Raw genomic sequence first — 17,788 nt, 5'->3', positions numbered from 1 at the left:
GTACCATCCACAACCTTTGCCGATGGAAAACCAAAAAAGAACGGTTCCGTAACATGCAGTGGAAATGCGGCAATGGTCTGCCTTTGATCCCTCTGTAGACGGAACTCAAGAGTACCAATCTGATTAGCTCATGAACTCATTTCAGGCTGAGCCACTGGTGGCATTTGGGAGATGGAATAATGTCACATCCACAAATGTTCAGTCCAGTGTGTTAAACTAGTAGAGCAGAGTGTGTCCAAGGGAGGACGGCAGCAAACACATCTTCTTTACTTTTGAAGTGCATGAGTAAAATGTCACACCAAGTAGATCCTATGCTGAGCCATACTTGTGGTTAAGATGTTTTTGCAAAAGGAGCCACACGTGTGAGAGATGTAAAGAGGTGAAGGAAAGCAATATGTATGATTTTTCTGACACATTTTGTAGCCCAAAAAGAATTATAACACATTTAGGTGTTGACGATGTTATTGTTACCAAGGACTCAAGAATGAGCCAGTGTGCCAATTCCTTTGATTTCTGCCATCCAAAGCTCAGAGCTAAAGCCACACTCTACTCTGCAGCATCAATTATTGAATGGTTTACAGATATCACTGCAATGTGAACATGACTGCCCATTTAAGCTGAAGTTTAAGACAAAAAATAAATAAATAGCACGGCTTTCTGTTTGGTAAACAAGCACTTAATCGAGATAAGCTGTGACCAGATTTCTGCAGTGACTAATTCGGGGAGCAGAATCTTGGACGTGTGGCAAAGGAAAGCTGTTCATCAGAGCTCAACCCAGAGTGATGCATTGGTTAGACTCGCAGGTTTTTTTGTTTTTTTTGTGGCACACAAACAGTGCAACTTACACTTCTGCAGCTAAAAAACGGTTTATACCTCACAAAAAGTAAAAAAAACACCTTCTTCCAGGAGGCTTCGTGGTAGAGGCGGAGCCTGTCTGTCACAAGGGAAACCTTGGCAGCCATTATTGCACCTCACACATATTCACGCACAAAGAAAAAGAATACTATATGTTGTTGCAGTGAGCTGCTGTATCTAGGCCATGCAATAGTGCAGAGGCCGACTTTGACTCTCCATTTTAATCCATTTACATGGAAACTCAATATTGCCATTTCAATTGTGGGGCAATGCTCTCAATCTCTGGTCTCTGTGTCACTTTCCAGAGACACTCTAACTACTGTGTAATGACTGTGTTGCCGTTTAAAAAGCTACTGTTGTGCCAACAACAATAAAACATTTGCTTTCATTTGATTTCATCATTCTCTTTGATGGGGAAATTGTGTAGGAATCAGTACTGGTACTTGAAATGATATGCCTTTTCCCTCGATATATTGGTGGGAAAATGGTCAGATTCATCTTTTCTTCCACAAATGTTCCCACTTTAAGTGCTTCTGGGGGAGCCCATATGTGAAGACAATTTCTTTTTAGTCGCTTCTTCAAACAGGCAGGCGGGTGCTATCTGATTAATACTTGAGCATGAATTCACCAGTGAATCATTTCATGAGCTCTCAGACACTCGTCCGTTACTGTGGAACATATCTTTTGACACGCAATCTCTCCCTCGTAGCTCCACACTGACTTGGGCTCTTTCTCCCATTCAGCACAGCAATGCATCATTTCACGCACTCTATATGGCGGCCGACCTTGCACATCCTGCTCACTTGCGAGATAAAACACATTAGTTTTCACAGCTATTTCATTTCATGGATTCTTCTTCTCTTTGTTCTCTCTAGACGGGATAATGCTAGAGATTTATAGGACATGATTTGTTCATGTGGGGCCCCGCGAAGTTTAACTCATCACAAGCGTAATGAGGAGTTAATACTAAAGCTGCAATATCACGACTCAATCAGCTATAGTAAAGTACTAAAGTATGTGAGGGGGTAGTCCTTAACATTGGGCGTGGTAGCGAGCTAATAAAACCAAAGATCCAAAAGCAGCAAAGACGAAAGATATCCTTCCATTTGTGGAGTATTTGTGCCAAAACCCAGCACCTCATGAATTACATGCTGAGTCAATAACATTGATCCTAATCCTAGCAACCCCCCAACAGACAGAATATGGCCAGTTTTGTGCTATAGTGTAGTAGGAATCTTACATAGCATGCCTTAAAAGAATAGGTAGTAATATAATGTTCCAAATAAACTACCAATTCATCTTCCTGCTCCATTTGAGTGCATTGTCAAGTCATTCTTCATGTAAACTCTTTAGCTATTCAATTGTTTTTTTATTTTCCTCACTGGTCCCTCCATGATGGTGGAACAGTCGGTGTTAAAGCCTGTGTTAGTTTGTGAGCCAGCAGATTACTAATTCATCCTGTGTCTTTTTAAATGCTGTCCAGAGAATGTATCATCCGCTGAGCATCCAGTGGGCTCTCAGTCATTCAGGGATGAGCGTTCCTAGCAGTGCATCTGGCCTCCGACAGGAGTTGGTGAGGGTGGTGGAGTATAAAGTCCATTGCCCGCTGGGCTGCAGGATGAACACTCTGCTACAGCACCAAACATTTCCTCATCGCAGTGAGACGGAAAAAATGCTAATGGTTTTTATGATCGCTTATTTATGGAAATTTAGGCATTCAAATGATAGAACAATTGTGCAACACTGTAAGGGTGCTTTTGGGGTAAAAATAAAGGACACTTCAACCTCACCATGTTAAATTCACTCAGCGTATTTTGATACGTCATGCGACTTTTAGGTGAACCCTTGAAAACTATGTCAAGTAATGCCTTGTGGTCATCTTCAAAATTTTATCACTGGAAAAACAATCAGAAAAAGAGAAATATTGCCAAGATCCAGCTGGTTTTATGACCAATGCAGACAAATGAATAGAAAGGCTAGTCATTTTACACAAAGATGAAAACACCTTGCTGAAACGTGCCTTCCAATGGCTTCAGTATTACTTCCCTGCATTTGAAGCTGCAATCACACACACACACACACACACACATTTTAGGTTTCACCTTTAGCTCCCATTTCCCTGCATCTCTGTTCCATGACTCAGGTGCAATCACACAGTGTGGGAACAAACAACATCATCAACAACAATGGCGAGATGAGGAGACATGTCGAAATGACACCTACACACGCGGTGATTGATAAGCGTGACAAACGAACACGACGTTCATTAACCAACTAGCCAGCAGTGTCTCTCCTGCCTGAGGGAGGCTGAGCAGTTACACAGAGAGAGAGAGAGAGAGAGAGAGAGAGAGAGAGAGAGAGAGACTCTTTCTCTCCCCCATCAGTCTCTTCCGATTACTGCTGAGGGAGGGGAGGAGGGGGAGAGGAAAAAGGAGGAAATGAAGGCAGAGGTATAGGCAGAGAAAATCACCTCCAGGGCTAAGCCGAGGTGGGCTGGGGGATAAGAGCTTGACCAATTAAGCTGGAGGACTCCTCGGAAAATTGGAGAGAACAGCCTCAGTCTTTTCATCGAAGTTCGTTTCCATCTAGCACATGAAATGGGAAGTTGAAATAGGGATTGCCAGCTTGGCGATTGTTATACCTCAGCTAAAATCATGAAGTGTGTGTGTGAGTGAGTGGTGTAGAGTATATGTCTTTACGCACAAGGAGAAAAACACAACCTCGTGCTTTGGAAAACACTAACTGTTGCTCTTGTTGTAAAACACAAAATGTTGTTGCTTTACTATGAAAGACTAGAAACATCCATATAAACCAATACAAGTGATAATACATGTATTCTTACTATCAGTCATAAAACCTTGTACAAATTGAGCGAGACAAATCTTTGTTTGGGTTAGGAAAACAATGCACAAGACGGTTCAAAATGATAAGAATATTTTTTAATTGTGTTGTGGATGATATATATCGAGTCTTTGAGGATTCTGGAGATGCCTTCAGAACAGCGGAAAGTGTTGTTAGATAACCTTGAATGGAATGGTAATATATAGGAGGAACACAAACTGGGGCCAGATCAGCGGTACTATTGCTCGTGGGACAATTAAACTCAATCATATAACTTAATTAATCATTAACAACAGATTATGTTTAAGAACAATTAATGCAAAGTGTAGCACACACATGTTTGTAACCCTTTGTGTCTTTGTTTAACAGCAGGCTGTTTTCATTAACGACAGCATTACCAATCACTGTCCATACATTTGGTCACATTGTGTTGAGTTGAAGCATTTTACCGCTCACACAGTTTGGGCTGTGGATGCAGCAGGTTTCCCTTCCGTGTCTTCAACTTACATTCCTTCCTCCTATACTGTTCTTTTGTGTGAGATCTCTCCAAACTCCAAAACTAAAAAAAAGATCATGTATTTCAGGACATTTTTCTTTCAGTTAAGCAAACTTAATGTAGTTTACACAGATGCTCGTCGTGCTGGGTGTGCTATAGTAATTCCCTACACAAACATTTGCAAAGCCAGCATTATTGGTGCATAAACTTGTGGACATATGAACAAAAACTATTTTGTAGATAATAACAGACATGCTGAATGCAACATCTGGCCACAAAAGCTAACGATTGGGCTAGCTCTGGCTATTTGATGACAATGTCTACAATATGCAATGTGCCTGTGAAATAAAGTCAACAGGTAAATCAACAAACAAACAAACACATAACCTCGTGTAGCTGATGACTTATCTCACTCCTCCTTTTGTATGAAACTGACCTCTTTCTTAGTGTGAGAACAAATGCACCGACCCAGTTCACACACTAAGTTTTCCAGTGTTGCTGCTTTGGCTCAGTACAACAGCTGAGTCAAACCGTTTGACAACCGTTCAGAAGTACAGACAATTGTGACAAGTGCTTTTCTACTCTATCGTTTGTCTTTTCGTTGATGACACGGGGTATTGTGTTATTCAAAAAGCGACCAGGTATAAAAAGCTTTGTGCACACACACACACACACACACACACACACACAGAGTACTCTGACAGGTAGTGACAAAGAGTTTACGTGCCTTCTTTCTACTCCAAAGAACTCAGTTAGTGTTTTACCACAGCTTTAAACACACAGCTTAAAGTGGTACTTAGCTGAAAGAGATCACAATCCCTGACTAATGGTTTAACAGCACAGACACCCACACGGTCTAACACAACAACCGAATCCAAACCTGTCCAACAGCACACAGGGAAGACACGGCCATCCAACTCATTTTTAAAAAAGAATTTAAAAAAAATGCAGAAATTTGTCAAAACCAACCATGTCAACATGTGCACAAAGCCAGGATGCTATTCATCCTCATTTTATTTTAAACAGAAACCAGACAGCTGTCTTCCAGTGGCTGCTTTGGTTGGTCGACATATGCGTTTACTTTCCCTGAGAGAAGGCTTTCCAGAGTCACAGGTCATCTCATAAGCGATGATGGAATGCTGTTTCCTGGAATGATTTAAAGGGACTCTGTTAAGTTACCACAAACAGGATTTACACTGCTTATAATAAGGACCTACAACTTCCGAATCTTGACAAGAGACTAATGAAACAGAGCCCTGAATGCTTCGTATTTTGATTTATATTTCATCTTTTTACCCAGTGGCTGTATTTCAAGAAGGCTTTTTGAGTGGGGGTGTCCCCCATTTGACCTCATCGTCTCATGCACAGTCACGAAACCTCGCAGTGTAATGGAAACATCCAAAGAAACTACTGTACCACCCACATTGTGTTTCCACTTTTATGCACCGCAATGTATGACGCTCTATCAAATATGCATGCTCCTTTCACCCGCCCCGTCTTGCTCTTCAATAGCTATCGACTGGTTCTGAAATAGCAATCCAAAGTCACCCGTGGTGAAATCTAACCTCTGGGATTTTTTGTTATTTGCATCGACGTACCGGCGATTGCTTGCCATTTCTCATTAAGGGCGACAGCAGTATCGGCCTCTCTTCCATAAGCGGAGATCATGAGAGAGAAAGGGAGGCAGAAGAGACACAGTGTGTGTGTGTGTGTGTGTGTGTGTGAAAGAGGATGCTAGAGAGGAAGAAAGAGAGACAAGGGGGAGAGAGAGGACAAAAGAATGAGAGGGCATGAGAGTGAGATAAGAGAATCAGAGAGACAAAGCCACGATAGAAACACAGACAAAGAGATAAAGAAAGGGAATGGAAGAGAGAGAAGTTGGGGGTGGCAGCACAGGAAGCTGCCTCCTCTGACTATTCGGAGGGTTTTCTTTGCCGCTCTGCCTTTGAGGCCTCGCTAGTGTCACATTAAGATCATCCATTTGAGGATCTGAGACAAGCCTTTGATGTTTTTGTGCATACACAAACAGGAGAGCGGAGTGCTCCTTTGACAGTTGCCAACTCTACAGGAATATCTTTTTGTATTCCGAGTCTCTGGCCTGCTCGGGACAATGTTATCATCACAGGGTGCAGAGCAAACTGGTGAATAATTTAATTCACCTGTTCATATTTCATCACCGAATACATTAAATGGATGTTTTTCTTTCACAAACACTCGTTCTAAAACGTTGAAGAATAAGTTTCCCAACCCCTTTCTGTCATTGCTTTTTTTGCTGGATGGCAGGTAGCAGGTGGACAAAATAACTGAAATGCCTAACGGTGCAGGCCTTGAAAAAAAGTTCTTTTGAAAAAGTTTGTGATTGTGTGTAGACGGATATTGTAACATTCTTCGAGAAGGAAAAGTGTCTTGTTCTCTCAACAATGAAAGTGGATGAGATCCACTTCCCGTGGAGATTCAAAGGAGAGTACCTGCAGTGAGTGGAGCGGCTGTGGACTACAGACTCTGGGAATGTTTTTTAAAAGTGAGTGTGTGCGCACCAGGTTCCAAAACGTTTTGTATTCCTCGCCTGTTGATTGACCTGATGATAGACCGTATAGCTGTTAAGCACTACAATGGGAATAAGCCTTTTACTTTTCATCATTTCCGTGTTTTGAGCATCTCTGGCATAATAGGACTATAACTGTATGCTTTAATGAGCAAGAATTCAAGAACTTCAATCAGCCATTAAACTCACCAGTTAATCCTCTGATAGACTCGTCCCTGCCGGTGTAAACCGGTCAGTGGATCTTATGACTATAGTAAGATGAATGCCGATATTATATGGTACAAGTCTAAAACTAAAGTGTTTCAGGCGGTTGTACGGTAGTTTGGGGGCTTTTAAAACTAAAATCCATCTGAAAAGATTGAAAGATGGTTTCACAACAGCACACAACCTGTCCCCAGTGTTCATGGGTTAGACAGGGTCTCCTCATAAAAAGGCATGTGGCTTTGTATGGTGGCTTTCTTATTGGGCTTTTTCTGAATGATTGATCCCATAATTGCTAGCTTTGTTAATCGCATAATGTACCATTTCTGGGTTGTGTCACAGAGGTTTTGATCCAGTTTTGGCTTTCTCCCTTTTTGTCTCCATAATGGCTAGTTCCCATTGTACTGCAGTTGCTATGACTGCCGCCTCTACTGTTGGCCTCGGTAGAAAGCAGGGATGTCACGATATGTGATGTTTGATGTTTGTCTACTGAAAAATCATTTATAACTGTTAAATGGGAATAGGCTGTACAGACCGTAGGCTACTCAGCTGAGAGAGACAGAGACAGAGCGAGATAACAACAGCCCAACCCACAAGATTCTGAAACTCCGACCAAGTTTAAACTATTTAGTCCTAGCTTAGCACATTAGATAGAAACGTTGTTTTTTAACCTTGATTTGGGCATAAATGGGTGGATGATAATCTCAAAGATGTTGGGACATACAGTATTTGAAGTGTTGGACCCCTTTGCAGTCACTTTACGACGGCACGCTGAGCAAATTGGATATCCATCTTCTACGACAACTCCCTGGTCATTTCATAGATCTCCAAAATGTCGCCAATTACTGTGAATGCCGATTTCAGGTGCTTTCTTTTTTTTTTACACTTCTCCTCAATGCTTCAGGTGAGTGGCACGACTCACACACAAAACAAACAGGCGCACACACAAATGTTACATGGCTCGCACGAGATGGGATTTCACCGCACACACAAACATGTCTCTCGAGATGCGTTTTCACAGGACAACAATGCAGGAATCTGGACACAATCGATATCGTAGCTTCTACAATTCAAAAACATTGCCGCAGTTATAACCGACATCCCTAGCGGAGAGTTGGCACCCACGTGCCTCCTCGAAATACATATGGAATCCACTAGCCCTCACCAGGAGGGTATGATATGGCAAACTGTCTCCTCCAGATCTCACCCCCTCTGTGCAGTCACCCTGACCAATTAAAGGAAGTTGCTTGTGCAATGACACGGATATTATCCCTAACTGGCTGCCCTCCAGTGAACACTACCACTTGTGTTTGTTGGAATGCACCACCACGCTGCCCTTGGATTGAACCTGGGTTACTTCCATGTTGTGCCCGTGTTTTATGGAAACTTTTACTGTCTTAGTTTCAGGGTGTTGAGCAAATAATCTGTTTTTTTCAGTTCCTGAATTTATGTAAAATGCTTTCCTAACCATGTTAAACAATCCTTCAGTCCATCACTGATGCATTAGCAGTTTGGCCTCTTTAGCTGTCTGTTAGATGCCTCACGGTGTCTTGAAAACTATGCAAAGGCTGACACTCAGACCTCTTCAAAGTCTGAGTCATACTGCTACTTGGCATTCAACTTAGCACGGCTGACCTGCGTAGCTGCCTTTGTAATTGTGATGCTGTTAACTCAAAGCTAAATTTATATTTTCAGGTGCTGTTTTAGTCCAGTAGACATGCAAATGTAGACTTTGAAACAACAACACACACCCACACACACACATACACACACACATACAGACGTTGCTACTGTAATAGACAATCGACATTCACAAAAGTAAGATACCACTTCTACTGGTGATGTGTGGGCACTGGGTTTAGCTTTAGCTTTTATCCTATATCAAGAATGCTGCAGCAAAACTGAAAACACGTCTGAGGGCACGAACCCACACTGACATCCACAGCACTCTTTCAGCCCTCTCACTCTCCACCACTCCAGTTAGCCACAAGCAGATAGAATGACAACTTACGGATGAGAGGCACACTGGCATTAACCGTCCCTAGCTTGTTGGAGGCGACACACGTGTAGTTCCCGTAACGATCCTCTGTCATGTTGTTCACTGTGAGGACCGATCTGGAGCTGAGGCTCTTGATCTCGATGCCTTGACCCTTGATAATCCTGAAAACAGAACACAATCACAAAATAAAGATTCTGTTTCTCGCCCACACAAGGTTCCAAGAACAGTACAAATGTTTGTCGTCCTGTAGTTGTTCTTCAGATTGGACAGTACTTCATCACTCTCTTCAACAGATCTATATATCCCTCGGTCTGTCACGTCTGCCTTGGAGAGGCACTCTGAAGGACTGAGGGGGAAGAGAAATGACCCAGAGATGAACCAGCTCGGTGCCACTTGACACGTTGTTCATTGTTGTGTTGCAGGTGCAGGGGGGGGGGGGGGGGGGGGGGGGGGTTTACAATAAATCCTATAGTTTCTGGCATGTGTGCTGTAAAATGGACAAATGTTTAATTGTTTACTTTGGTGGTCGTGTAGCGTACATCCTCGGAAAGATGACAAAACAGTGACAAAATCTTAACTAATAAACTTCTTTCAGCAACTATTGAGAGCAAGAGACTCTAAAAGAAAAGACTTTAAAATGAAAGACTGAAAAACTGGCAAAAGATGCCTTAATGAGCCCTGCTGCTACGAAGGGGGGTGACAAGATGACTCGGCATCCTGCTGAGAGAGAGACGGAGATGAGGAAGAGCGGTTCCAGTTGAACCTCAATGAAGAAGACGACCAGGTTCTGAAGGTATCAGAGAAAGACGAACTTACTGCCACAGAGTAAGAGATGGAAGTAATGCAATTCAACTACAATCATCCAATAACTTCCAAGTTGCAGAGATGGCCACAGGGGAACAGCCGCCACTGCATACAGCTTAGCCGCCAGTCAGGTAATAAAATAATCGTAGATAGAAATATCTTAGACTTAATATCGAGATCAAATTTCAATTAAAACGAATATAAAGTTGCTTCACAATCTTCTCTGGTGCATAAATCTTTTGAACTAAATTTGATGTAAAACGTCAATCGACGGATTTAATCGATAGACATCGATCAATGATATGAGTCACTGATCCTATCAGGCCACATGCAATCCTCTTTATTTGGTTAGGGTTCCTCGTTATTCATTATTCATTCCATTCATTTAGTTTATTTGATTGTTTCTTCATTTATTTTCTGTTTAGTAGTTTAGTTATGTAGTTAGTCCAACACATTTTTCATTTATAAAAAACGTGACCACTTGATTTGTGTGTATATGAAAGTATAGGTCCCTGTACACCGTGAGTAGAACTCGCTAGCAACCCTGAGATTAAGATTGAATAGAAGTTTTCCTTATTTTTCCAAAATGTTGTGGCATCCTAAATTTATTCTTATCTTAAATTCTGTTAGTTAAACTAATGGTGTCTTATCGCGGAAGCTGAGTACCATCATTCTTTTTATACTAATAACATTATGATTAATAACTAAGTTATGAATAATTCAATTATTTATTATTTATTAAAGCTGCTACCAGCAATAACGCTCCAGTCATGATCTTTAACAGCCTGTAAAGTTTAAAATTCCCTCTGTAACGGCATATGTTGTGCATCGTGATTATCGCAGATATTAAAGCTGAGGTTGTAACCATAAAATCCTCCAGAGGGAAGACGTGTTTCTATCTTGGCCTTGCTGTGCCCCCCCCCCCCCCGTGATCTTGAGCTTGGCTCGAGTTGCTCTGAGAGGCACTCTGAGTTGAAACACTATGTGTGACCTTATGTTCAGCAAATATCTCAAAATCTGTTGTTCCCTCCCCCACTGCGATCTCCTCAAATGTTTCACATTTCAATGATGAATTCAGCGAGAGTCTCGCCTCTTTGCTCGTTCAACATCAAACTAGTCAATGCTCCCTTCCATCACAGTGAAAGAACCCCCCCCCCCCCCCCCCCCCCCCACCCCCACCCCCACCCTTGCAGATGTACACATAAACATTCACCCACTTCCATTGAGGAATGAAAGCAGTGACACATCAGGGAGAAAGATTTGGTTGTCAAAACTGTCACACTGCTTCTGATAGAGACAAGCTGGCAGCAGCAGCACTGCACTGATAGTATGGCTGCATCAACACAGAGCCGACAATAAGAAGCGGTCTTCATTACCCAGACACAGTGAATGGGCAATGGAGTAGTCGCAGTCAGTGTGGATGCTGTGCAGACGCTACACATGTTCTGTGCCTAAGTATTTCTGCTAATGTCCTCTTAATAATGAGGAGTGGATGAAGAAATCAGCATTTAGCCATGTAAGAAGTCACAAAAAGACCAAGTCCTTGAATTAAGTAAAGACTAGAATCATGCCAACTTGCCTCCTTAGCAATTGAATAAATTTAATCCACCCCATAATTACAATTAGCACAGTGTGAGCTGATGATTGAAATTGTGCTCACCAGGAGTGGGTAAATGATGAGTAATGGGGGTAATTTGGTTTCTAAATTCAAGAACTGACACTTGAATCTAGACTGATTGATGTATGTGTCGCAAATGATTTAAGCCAGTTGCCAGCAAACATTTTATTAGGATGCAAGGTGAGGACAAGGCACAAATGACTCTTGCAGGAACATTTACGTGGGACCTCCCCAGAAGAAGAACGCAGGACAAACACATGCGTTGTCTCTGGGGAAAAGCAAACAAATGGAAACCACACCTTTCCTATCACACATTCACGGTTACTTGTTTTGTCAGCATGGAAGATTTCAGTTTAGGCTAAAATACTTCACCTATAAAACCCATTCCATTCATATTCATAATGATGGCTCGCCCATAACTAGAGGCAGCTGTATCACAGCTGCTGGATACGATCTCTTGTCATTGTAATCGATGTGCTGATGTTTACCTGACGTGTGACCGAGGCTGCTTTTACCTATTCCCTTATCTTGTGTGTGAGACTATTGTAGCTGGAGCAGCTATGAAACAATTGACTTAATAATACAATCTGACAATGCATTTAATTTGATATTTACAAACAGCAAAACTATTTACACTTTTTTAGTTTGTCACTTCTCTGAGATTTATGAAGCAGGAGAAGGAATTCTACATTTCGAAAAGTTGCGATGACGTTGTGCAGCCGACACTTTATCGGGACAGCTCATACAATCACACTGGGCTCACCTTTTTTCACCCTTGTACCACTCGAATGTTGGAGAAGGTACAGCAGCTGCCTCGCACCTTAGCAGAGCTGTGCGTCCCAGACCAACTCCATGGCTTTTCATCTCATGGATAGCTGGGGCAACTTGAGAAAACAGAGACACGTTGGAGGGTCAGTCAAAAGAAACAAATGTGTTATTACCACCACAAGGCAATCTGAAAACAAAGGTTTAAGTCGTAATAAGACATGAATCACAGGTGAAGGAGGGTTGTTGCACTTGAGGATGACATCCTCCGACATCTTGGTCATTGCACACATTACAGAGTGTTAAACTCAACACTCAGAGTCTACGGAGGCGGAGTCGGGGAGGGAGGAAGGCATCCATCCAAAAGAAATGAATTGCACTGCAGTGTGATAAATGGCTTAATGGCAGTTCAAAGACTCAATGGCACACGCAGGTTCTGTGAATGCAAAATGAGGCTTCTTTCATGTGCTGAAATGTGGTGTGAATCTCTTTGCCAGTGTCATGAAGGCAGCTTTACATATGGACGGTTTCTAAAGCTGCCCGGGCCTTTGTCCTTCAAATAATTACCCTGCTTCTAGTAACATTTGTGAAAGAAATTAAATTGCTGAATTGAAGTTGTATAGACTTACAACAACGGCATTTTGTTGAATACAGCATGTGGCTGGACAAAAAAAAAAAAAATCCAGCACCCTGACCATTCCCATAGTGAAATAATACAGAATCACGGAATAAAAATGTTTCACTGGTTATAATTGTAAACTTGTTCATTGTCAGAGCCATGCTGGACTCATAAACTGTGGACAAATACAATAGAATGACCCTCTTTTAACGACTGAGGACAAGCTGTGCATGCGGTAAGTACTGTTGACTGCTCCTCACAGCAGTGAATGCATACAGGCATTTATGTCCACTGGTATTATCATGACTGGTTTCTCCTGTTTTTCCATTACAGTAATCAACAGAGGCAAGGAAAAAGGAGAAACAATCATAATAGGGCACAGGGCTCAATCTGACATTGTGTATTGTGTTGACTTGGCTTGACTCCCCCACGGCCTGTCAAATAATGAAACAGCTCAGAATACAAGAAGAATTACGTTGTGCCATTCATTCTGATTAAAAGCCTGCGAGACATGGGAAAACGTTCATACTCTTAGTCTTAGGGATCAGTCCTGCAGCTAGCAGTGAACTGCCGTGTATGAGAGTTGGACCTGTCAGCGCTGCAGCCCTGTATCCAGTGGGGGAGCTTGGCCAAACGCCTGCAAACCTTTACTTCCAATTGCATTTGGAGATGTTCCTAACGGACGACCTCGGAGTGGACAGATTTAGCTTCGGACAGCACAACCCCTTGGTGCTAACTGGCATCCAACTCCCCAAACGGCAAACAATGGCAAGTTGATCCAATGAATAGTTTATTCCTAGATGCATGTACTTGGCCACATGCTTTATTACAGCATACATATTCATTTTTTTTAAAAATAAGACATAAGCCAACCTCTGCATTAATGTGGTGGGATGAAACAGATGTGTACAAGGTGACACAGATACATGTGAACATTTGTGTGCGGCGTATGATCATGTAGGAGAGGCGCACTGAGGTGACGGTGCGCTCTGTGATGATGGATGTACTTCTTCTGCATCCTAATGAGCATATTCATATGACTAGTGTATGTTGATTTTCTGTCCTGTCCTTACAGTTATTTCCTCTCCTCTTTGGCTGGGCTGAATAACCCAAAGGGCTTTTGACAGTGAATCAAGAGATGGGTTATGCTAGGTCCTTTCCTGTTCATATATCACTGTATGAAACGCTGGATTCCATGCTGGTGGGCATTAGTAGACCTTGACTGGATGTGTGTGCTGTCTGTGTGTGTGTGTGTGTGTGTGTGTGTGTGTGTGTATTCCGGTATCTATGAAATACTCATACTCAAAGTACCAATTATTTTCTGACTCAATATCACAAATACAGTTTGCTCCAGACATTGCATTAAAGGGACACCCTCCAAAATGAAATATATATATATATGTTTTCCTCTTATCAGCTATTTATTTGTCTAGATTGTTTTGGTGTGAGTTGCCTAGTTTTGGAGATATCGACTAGTGGGATGTCTGCCCTCTTTCGAATATAATGGGACTATATGGCACTCAGGTTATGGAAAATTCAACAGCCTTGTATCATTCCAGAAATCATGACCTGGTTACTCAAGATTATAAATAGTACTACAGGTAAGAGGACAAATATGTGTTTTTAATGTAACCACACCATTAAGACGTTACAGCTCCTATCAGCATAAATAAAGTAACATGATGAAGTAACATCACAGTGTTTAGCATTCGACAATGTGCCCCAGAGAAGAGCTGGACAATACGTAAAGAAAAGGAAGGGGACAAGGAGAGCAAATTGTAACAGTGCTACAGCGCAGAAATATAAGCAAATAACAAGTACGACAAAATCAATGCAGTCTGCCGACCGACAGAGGCTTAGAGAATCCTTGTAATCCCCTATTGGTGTCATTGTGCGGGGCCATTGATTATCTGATGCCTCTGAAAGCGCCAGGGTGGCCTGGCTGTCGCGCTGTACAGTCACTAGGACAGTGGACATGGTGACCCAGGCAGGTGTGTCAATACTTGAAACCTCACTCATAGAGCCACTGTCTTTTTAAGTTAACACTGAGAACACTAAACCACTGCCAAACTGTCTGAGCTTTCTTCATTAGACTTAGATGATTTAACTTAACTTGGATTATTGTCCTCTATTAGAAGCAAAATTACATTAAACGAACAAAGCTATATATAGATATATATCTATATAGATATATATATTATTAATATCAACATACAGTGTGAGCACTAAAGGCCATCCCTACTACCGGTGTAACTAAGGAGTGGTAACTTTTAAAATAAACCCTGATTTCTCGACAGAAATGGCCCTTTGTACAGACATGTGGATCATCTATCATCATCTTTCTTATCAAGGGCACCTCTCATAAAACTTCAACAAACTATGGTTCTATGCTGCAATTGTGCAGAATTCATATGTAGTTTGGGCGCAAGTAATTGTCCTTCTCACTACTTAAGTCAGTAAACTATTGCAACATGTTGGAGAGAAAAATACCCCCCGTAATGTTGTGGGTGATCCAAAATAGTCTTTTATATGCATATCAATAATATCAAGTCTTTCCAATTTAGATCCTAGCAATGGGATCTGTTAAGACAGATCACATCCATAAAATGCAGTCCAATCCAATAATTCCAATTTCAACATGCTGGCATGTCCTGTATCATCATATATTGTGCAATACACCATCAGGATTTAGAGAGTAATGTAGAGTAATGCACTAAAAATCATGAATGCCCAATAATCCAGGTAATTTAGTGTCTGGAGCATGCTGTGGTGGTGCTGTAAATCATGCCTCGAGTCATGGTGATTCCGCCAGATGGGAGTAAGGGGTTCGGTCCAGGAATAGCACAGGCATGGCAGAAAAATGGGTGCTGTGAGGCCCCGCCGGGTGACAAATGGCCAGTTGTGGGTCGATCATAAACCGACTTCCATTACATCTGTGTTATGCGGAGCTTGTCATCGAAAACAAAGACAATGTCTCCAATTGTACTCCTCTGCAATGTTTATGAATGCAAGCATGTTAATGATAAATACAATGGTTAACCTTCATGCCATCTAATATTAATGGACAGGGTTTGTTCAGAGAGCACTGCACCTTAATGTACAAGGCTTCACCGAGTCGCTTGCCTTAAGCAATCCTCATGTGACTATTAATGATTAATTGGTGTGCTTCAGCACCGAATATGATTTATTTAGCTACAAACTATTGTTTGCCAAGAGAACCAAGAGAACGCAAGCTTTTTAATTAAAAGATCAATTAATAACCCTACCTCTTCAGCCAGATTTGAAAATGAGTTTTCATTGCAATTAGGAGATGGACTCATCAGTGCATGACTTATCAGCTTACACACAGAGACACTGTTCCCCACTGCCATCTGTGGGCTTCATTGTCCTGTTTTTTGTCGATGAGGAATGGTTCTGCTGCCAAGATTTATTAATTAATTAAGATTTCTATTCAGAACAGCTAGGGAACATTGTGTTCCTTCTTTTTATACAATGCAAGGCATATAAATAACCGACTTAGTGTGCAGGACTGCGTGGGTCGACAGCACCGGGGATTCAATCTATTGTCTTTGTCAAACACTACATGGTTCAAGGTACAAAAATGCCCACCTATCTTGCTAAATTTACATATTAGATGTTGAGGTTGCTCTAATGAGGACCACACCACAACCAGAACACATAGAAATATCGATAACACAGGAGAGTTCACTAAGTCACCAACACTTTCACGCTGCGGTACGTTTGATGCAAGCCTGCAATGTATTAAGGCATTTGTCTTTTGTCAACTTCATGAAGTTATATTGATCGTTGAAAAAAATGGCGGACCACGCTAAAAGAGGAAGTTGCTGTCTGTTTTGAAACTACTAACTAGAACATTTATTCTGCAGAAGATCAAGATTACGCTCACTTGTTCATGCCCCGCATGCAGCAAGGAATCCAAATAGCAATCAAGACGAGAGCTTTGGAGAGATGTAGAGAGATGGATTTACATCCAAACAGCTCTAGGGTACAGGCTTTAACTCTACTTAGGACTGGATCAGAATCCAATTCTAGGAAGCCTTCTCTTTTGAGTTGTAAGCCACATTATTTCAATGGATAGTGCAAACTGTCCACAAATGCGCAACTGATTCTCGGTGTTCAAATACTCCCAATAACATTTATGCTACCTTTGATCAATCTCTGCACTGAGGCAGGTCTGGACACACACACACACACACACACACACACACACACACACACACACACACACACACTCACACAGTGTGCACGACATGATAATGTAAATGTTGTGTCGAGCTATGCAAATGTTATATTGTACAAAGACTCTTACAGTTATGAGAAATGCTAATACTGTGCAAACATGTTCACACACCACTAATAGATGTTGACTTTCTTGTGTATGACTTGGCATTGTAATACTGGGAGGAGGGTCATGAAGATGCATCTCCTGACCACAAGTAAACAGGTTTAGCCTCTTATATATATCGGAGATGGTCATGACTCCCCTGAACAACTCTGTCAGGGGAGTGAGAGGGGCATGTTGTGGGTGTATCCAACAGGGCAGGGCTTGAATTCCAAACAGGCACAGATGACGGGAGCTTTAGAGGCAACAGAAGAGAAGGTGATGTAAAGAATTTGAAGTATATTCCCAGCATGCCCCTGCATTTCAATTATGCCAAGAAATCTATCTATACTGTAATTGCTTAAAGCATTTCTAATGCGCATGCTGATAATTAATTGAAAAATGATCACAGTTTTGTTAGCAAATTACTGTAAGCAGGAGAGAAAGTGAGGTGCTATTCTTTTTATAAGTGGCCAAGGAGAATAGGTGAGCAGGATTCACAGCTGCGGGGTAGTGGAGGAGGAAGGAGGCGTACAAATGGCTGGCAAACTCAGAAGTGTCTACAGAGCACAGCTTCACTCTGCAAAGCAAGTGAAGCCTTGCCATGAAAGATAACAAGTGATGCTGAAGAGGGAGAGATGCCCGTGCTGGTTTAAACCTGAACCCCGCATCAACAAAGCAAAAAGTATGAAAATCTAGCGTG

At 41.8% G+C, this 17,788-nt stretch overlaps 1 protein-coding gene across 1 annotated transcript in view; it reads right to left on the bottom strand.

Annotated features, from left to right (window-relative positions):
• negr1 (neuronal growth regulator 1) overlaps positions 1-17,788 on the bottom strand; it is a 123,955-nt gene that overhangs the window by 26,020 nt on the left and 80,147 nt on the right. The window contains exons 5-6 of the mRNA XM_076088073.1: positions 12,123-12,243; positions 8,950-9,098 (exon numbers count right to left, since the gene is read on the bottom strand). Of these exons, the coding sequence (XP_075944188.1) occupies positions 8,950-9,098; positions 12,123-12,243 (270 nt within the window). The remainder of the gene's footprint in view (positions 1-8,949; positions 9,099-12,122; positions 12,244-17,788) is intronic.

Source organism: Anarhichas minor, unplaced genomic scaffold, assembly GCF_050575085.1.
Source record: "Anarhichas minor isolate MPS153535 unplaced genomic scaffold, ASM5057508v1 ptg000010l, whole genome shotgun sequence".
NCBI classification, from domain to species: domain Eukaryota; kingdom Metazoa; phylum Chordata; class Actinopteri; order Perciformes; family Anarhichadidae; genus Anarhichas; species Anarhichas minor.
The sequence above is the reverse complement of the archived record's forward strand: the minus strand, read 5'-3'. Positions and strand labels throughout refer to the sequence as shown.